This window comes from Lolium rigidum, chromosome 7 (assembly GCF_022539505.1).
Source record: "Lolium rigidum isolate FL_2022 chromosome 7, APGP_CSIRO_Lrig_0.1, whole genome shotgun sequence".
Taxonomy (NCBI): domain Eukaryota; kingdom Viridiplantae; phylum Streptophyta; class Magnoliopsida; order Poales; family Poaceae; genus Lolium; species Lolium rigidum.
This window is the reverse complement of record NC_061514.1, coordinates 221408025-221414301: the sequence shown is the minus strand read 5'-3', so window position 1 is coordinate 221414301 and position 6277 is coordinate 221408025. Positions and strand designations below refer to the sequence as shown.

Below are 6277 nucleotides of genomic sequence, written 5' to 3'. Positions count from 1 at the left end.
GCACCGCCTCGTCCTATCGCTGCTGACCTCCCCTCACTATCTCCTCGTGCACACTCACTCTCCACGACACCAGCTCCCTCCTAGACACCTCCATTTCCCTACGCGTGCCCCGTAGCTGTCGTCACCGTCGACGACTTCCGCCGCAGTACTGCAAGGACGACGACGTCGCCCGAGCCATTCCGTCCACCTTTTTCTGCGCCATCAAGCTCGTCCTACTCACCATGACACCAGGAACAGCTCCACGTCCTTGCCTTGCCCCATCGCCGCCCAGAAAGCCATCGCCATGCTCGCCACCGTGACCACCCTCGGCACACCTCACCCGCTATAAAGGGAGGCCTCCCCCGAGCTATCTCTCCACACCAACACACTCACCACTCCTCCCTGAGCCTCCTCGACCACTCGCCCCTCCACATTGCCCTATCCTTCGCCGGAATTTCACCGGAGCCCGCCGCGGCAGTAGCCAGACAGAGGCGACGACTCCGACCACCTCAGCACCTCCCTCGACCCTCGATGAGCTCGCCGTCGTCTTCCAAGCCAGTTGCTCACCTCGCCAACCCTCGTCGGAGCCCAGGTGAGTCTCTGACCCCCCACCGCCATCGCCAGTAGGGTTGGATCTCGTCGACGGAGATGACGAGCCTCGGTCGTCGATCTCGTTTCTAATCCTGCGGCTCGCTTTAAAACTTACCGCTTCGGGTGTTATGAGCCATTGACGGGTGGAGCCCACTGTCAGTTCGCCCGCGCGTGCGAGACACACAGCTGTGCCGGCCTTTCTCTTTTTCCCTCTCCTGGCCCGTTAGCATTTCCCGCCAAGCCCGTTAATTCAAATTCGGTTTATGCGTTTTTAGCTGAAATTTAATATTGATGCCAAATTCAAAATTGAATAGAACAAAATCTACTGAGCCAAAATTTATGAGCTTTATATTTCTGGAAAGCTTATGAAATCCTCTATCGAACCACACTGGTCTTAACGCTTGATTCATTGTAGATAACTTGCAATAAAAATAACAAGACAGTAGGTTTTCAGATTTCAAACTTTTTTATAAAATCAAACATAATGAATTTTGAGGTGATTCCACCTCTAATAATTCACATTTAAAATACTCTATTTGAAAATGTAAAAATATGACATGGTTGCTTCATATGATCATGGGCTAGAATCAAATAATGGCTATGTAGTCATTTCTAGCTCATTTAAATTATTTCAAATTTAGTATTTCAAATCAAGGAGGTGTAGCATCTCATTTAAATCACTTTCACAAGTCATTCATTGTGAGGTGATGACATTAGTCTTTCCAAAGTAGTATTTAAATTATGTGAGATGTAGTATCTCATTTAAATCTTCTTCCCAAATGATAAATATGAAGTGTTGACTTTGGTCAACATGATCTCATACTTATTACTTGAGGATATTAAACCTTAGTAATATTCAATGAGAGGAAATTATTTTGTCAAAGGAAATAAATAGAAACCCTAGTAAATATTTCAATGAGAGGAAATTATTTTTCTTAAACGGAAACAAAGCCAACCCCCATGCTAATAATGTGGTGATGCTAGATTAGCTTGTGTGATCCCTTTGAGTGTTAAGTCTAGTACTTAAGCATTGTTTGGTGATTGTATCCTCGTATCCATTTATAGACGCTAGTCCCGGAGACTACGAAGAAGAAGAGGTCTTCTACGAAGAAGAAGAGGACCACTTTGACAACTGTACCAACCAAGGAAAGCTATTACTACCACCAGATATTACCATAAGCAAGCTACCCTAATACAAGCTCTACTATGCCAAGTACTAGTGTAATTGGCACTAGTATTGGTGTTTAAAGTCTTATTCCTCCAAGTCCAAGTTTTTATCTTACAAGCTTTTACTTTGTTTACCAAGTCTTACTTGTTGAAGTTAAATTCTTGTCTAAGTATGGAGTACCACAAGAGAGTCAAACTTAGCATAGAGAGCAAAAATGTAGTTAACACCCATCATGATTAGTTGCTAGTGCTAAAACTAAAACTGACTACTCTAGATGGGAACTTGTGAATCAAATGACTTTGAAAAACTTAGGATGATGAATCATCTCCACTAATATAAAAAGAGAGAGATGGTGGTGATTCAACAGATCATGGCCATACAAAGTTCATCTAACGGTAAAAACACGGGCGGACAATTCTAGGCGCACTGGATCGGTCCGCTCGAAACAACAGCCCCGTAGTTTCCTTCAAAACAAATCACTACTCTTAATTATCGCCCACGATCTCAGTGGATGTTTCCTTCCCCCATCTCCTTCCCCGTCGCTTCTCTCGCGAGTCACGAGCGCCAGACGGTGCGATGCCGATGAGCCATTCAAATCTGTGCGCCACCAGCGAGCTTCTCTCTGCTTCCATAGCGCCGCTCTATCCCGCGCCTGCTACTCTGCATGGCTCCTTGAAGGGTACCTGTGGGGGATTGGCGGCCATCTCCATGGACGTGCGTGGCCGCGCCGAGGGCAACGGCGGTGTCACAATCGAGGGTCGTCCCGCATCTACGGCGGCAGGTTCGGAGCAAGGTGGCCGTGATGGTTGTGATGCCGGCACCGGACGAGCTGACGTCCGGCACGTTCGTAAGTACAAGTAGGAGCAGGTTCTACTCCGAGGTGAGTCCATCCATCCCTGTACTTTGTATGCACATTTTTTTCAGAGAAGGTGTTGTACCAACTCAGACGATCTGCCCCTTCTCTTCAAGGATTTGTCTTCAACAACAACGAAGAGCAACTTTGGAGCAGACCCTGAAATTGTGAGATGCACATGATCCCTGTACGTAAGATTATGTGGTGCTAAACTGCTAATGCTTCAACACTACCTTCTGTTCACTCGCAAGTATAGAGGAAAGGAGCCATCTTATTTCTAAATTGATTAGCAGTTTAGGAATTGGGAATGGTGACTTCAGATACTATGCAAAATTAGTTAGGTATGTTATCTGTTCTTAAATTAAACTTGTGGAGAATAAACACCTTTTTTTTCCTCCAGATGCGGCCATGGTGGGTTCTTGTGGGCATAAGCGGAGGCGGACATGGGCCTTCTGCAATTAGTACTGGTCCATATCACCTACGAGCTGCAGAAGGCCATGCATCGCTATTTCCACATGAGGTGCACGGAAGGTTTAGAATTCTGAAATTCATAAACTAAAAATTCAGGGTCAAACATATGGTGATAGCTTCATCGATTTTCTTTGGCAAACAAATGCATAAATCCTTGAATTGTTCTTACAGTAAATTGTGTGAATACTTGCACTTGTTTTATCGGAATCATGTCGAAGCCAGGGTGGGCATCAGGTAATTAAGCCTAGCACATTCAGAATTAATATTGATTTTTAACGTACTCATTGAGTTCACATCATTCAGATCACATCATACTTGTTTCTATTTTCAGGTGCGACGGCAAATAATGAGAAAGCACTATATCTTCTTTGCTTGATTATTCCTCATTGTTCCCTTACCCCCCAAAAATTAGTTTTCTAGCCATTCTTTGGGCCATACTTTTATTTGTTCTGAAAAGGTTATGAAAAAATAGGCATCATGATACTCAGAATGATACCGGATTCACTATAATTAAATTTGATTCTATTTTAAATGGCAAGGTTGGTGTGACACCTGAAGGTGTGGAGGAACCTTGCAGTCTTATCGACGAGGGGATGCAAGACAAGATCCGGAGCATAAATATCTTATATAATGCAAGTTCAGATTACACGTCAGCTTTGTACGTGGAGTCATATCCATTGCTAATAAGGTCATTTTTTCGCATGGTGAGTCATAGATTGTCCTCTCATGTTTGTTTTATTCAACATAACTGTCTCAAAGTGTGTTGTATACTCTTGAAACCAATGTTTGTCTTACCAATTCATTTCTGCTGTATCTTTGATTTGTCTGTCTGATGATAATTTAATTGAAGATTTCAATATTAACCAAATGCTTGGTGTTTCTCTGCACAACACTCTCAACAATTCCCATTGTACCGCAAGCAGACCAAGCAATATCTAGGGACATGCTATTTCCTATATTAGGGAGAGATAATTGATAATTTTACAGTTAATGATTGGTCACTGCAGATTTATTTATTTAGTTCCCATAGAGAGTGCTCAGCCTTTGCTTATGTGGTGCAGAATTGTGAAGTCCTTAACGGTTTCACAACTCAAAAAATTAAAGCATACCCATCTTCTCGACCATGTTTCCTGAATCAACAAACTCAGAAACATGGCTAAATTGACAACTATGTCAACCAGTTGTAAGAATTACTTACCACAACAAACATAAGTCCTGAAGTGTAATGTCACCAAGTATAGAAGGAAACCTGCTGTATCACATACACCTCAGAAGTTTTAGACCTGCTGTATCAATTTTGTTCGTACCAATCTTGATAATTTTCCAAGGCCATTGTAAGAATATTTTAGCACAATATCAATCTTGATGTGTAAAGTATCTAAACCTGCTGTATCACATACACCTGAGAAGTTTTAGAGGTTTCCCGCAAAAAAAAAAAAAAAAAAAGAGAAGTTTTAGAGGTCATCCAGTTCTCTACAATGGCTGGGTCAAACTATCCAAAGTACTTGATGGTATGTTTTGTTGCTTTGTTGCTTTTCCTTTTTTTGAGTGTGCTCAATTTTGAAAGAATCTTCAAAATTATTTTCCCACATCTCACACAATTCGGGGCTTCATTGTTCCCGGTCAAATGCCGCTTGTTTAGTATGTGTCAGACAAAATTATAATTTTATTTTGGGCTTTCAAGGCTTTAATGATCAAACTATGATGTTTTTTTAGAGGTTTATAATAGAGACTTCCGTTATTGGAGAAAAAATTTGTTCTTCTCTATTTATTCGAATAAACGTGCATTGAATGGAACAATCACTATGTTTTTTTTAACAAGTTACAGTGTTACCAGTTTTCTAGAATCTTTTCTTTAAATCCTCTTCTCTATGTATGCAGGAAGTGAATGTACTATTAGAGTCAAACCTACCTCGAGAAGGAGCATCGACTTAAGATATGATCAGTCATTTCATCTTCCTGTTCCTGCAAGCATAAAGAACAGGTTGCACATTGGTCCTGCATGACCTGGCCTTCCTAACTCTCATGTAAGACGTCCAAATTTTGTGTTGGAGAGCCAACCAAATGAAAATTTTGCAATTCATCGCCCCCAGCACTTCCAGATAGCATCAACACCCCTGAAAGTGACAGTCCTGGAGCAGAGCATTTTGAAGGTGCACAAGACAGAGTAAACTCCGGCTGCATTTGTCGCCCACCCCGGGCTGAATCTGAACTTCCTGGATTGCATCTACAGTTAAACATACTGGACTAGATCTTGCATTGATAGACATACTCAAACGTAAGGGCAAAGCACACTTTTTTTTTTACTTCTGTTACAACTACATATCTCTAGATGTGTTGCTAACCATTTAAATTTATTTCTCCTCCTGCAGTCCACGAAAAAGCCAGAACTTATAATTTTGTTTATTTGATGGGCTCTCTGTATATATACTATCTCTATATACTATCTCACCACAAGAGATCTTTTATTTTTTAAATAAAGATATACATAGCACTTTCCGTGAAGCTGCAATTTGCTTAGCCCTTTTCATGAGGTAATTATTATTACTTTGACTTGAAATAGTAGTATAAGAGGGATTCCAGGAGGCCAGCAAGGTTAAGCCTTTATGTAAGTAAGATAGCTAGCGATGATCCGAATACATGATGATAGCATTAGGTCTAAGGGTTTACTTGCCAGACACATGGGATGTCTGCTTTAGGTCTAAGGGTTTACTTGCCAGAGACATGGGATGTCGATTAATTTTCAGACGAATGTTGTACCCAGCCTTTCTAGGCTTGTAACTCATCTCTAATATTTTCAATGATACGAGACAGAATCCTTTTGCGTTTTCTCAAGAAAAATGTGATGATATGTATTCTTCATATTTATGCCACACCTTTTTTATACCCTCCAGCAATTTATCTTAAACATCTGCAGGTTGTGAAGAATTAAAAGCTAACTGTACTCCGTCAGATTACAAGAGAACATATTTGAAGAGAGCCCTGCAGCTCTTGCTATACTTTTCGATTTCGGCAGCAATTTATCAGGCATATTTAGATAATTGGACTTACTAAGAGGGAAAAGTCTTGGAAGTAGAAGAAACAAAATTTTGGAAGTTGATAATTAGCAAGACTAAAATCAGAAGGTTAATTTTTTACTCGCATGCAAGTTTAGGGACAGAGCTCCAGTAGCCATGGTCAGCCTTAGTTATGTGATTCATGAGCTTCGCATCCTC

General features: G+C 41.3%; 1 protein-coding gene across 5 annotated transcripts; it reads left to right on the top strand.

The window, feature by feature from the left end:
• Positions 1-2519: 2519 nt before the first annotated feature.
• On the top strand, positions 2520-5793 carry LOC124677949. Of its 5 annotated transcripts, XR_006994289.1 has the most exons (6): positions 2520-2618; positions 2708-2778; positions 2992-3111; positions 3234-3296; positions 3394-3766; positions 4944-5793. XR_006994289.1 is itself a non-coding variant. In XM_047213881.1 (5 exons), exons 1-5 carry the CDS (start codon positions 2541-2543, stop codon positions 4995-4997), a joined length of 468 nt encoding a protein of 155 aa, XP_047069837.1. In that variant the 5' UTR covers positions 2526-2540; the 3' UTR covers positions 4998-5793. The 5 variants fall into 5 exon arrangements, 1 of the variants encoding a protein (XP_047069837.1); XR_006994288.1 differs by having other exon boundaries at positions 3234-3766; XR_006994287.1 differs by having other exon boundaries at positions 2992-3296.
• The last annotated feature ends 484 nt before the right edge of the window (positions 5794-6277 follow it).

What these genes read in the sequence shown, in the direction of transcription:
- LOC124677949 (XM_047213881.1), top strand. Translation starts at nt 2,541, where the DNA reads ATGGTTGTGATGCCGGCACCGGACGAGCTGACGTCCGGCACGTTCGTA. An exon ending in GGAGCAGGTTCTACTCCGAG is followed by an intron (nt 2,619 to 2,707) that starts GTGAGTCCATCC and finishes CTTCTCTTCAAG; the next exon opens with GATTTGTCTTCAACAACAAC. An exon ending in TTGGAGCAGACCCTGAAATT is followed by an intron (nt 2,759 to 2,991) that starts GTGAGATGCACA and finishes TTTTTCCTCCAG; the next exon opens with ATGCGGCCATGGTGGGTTCT.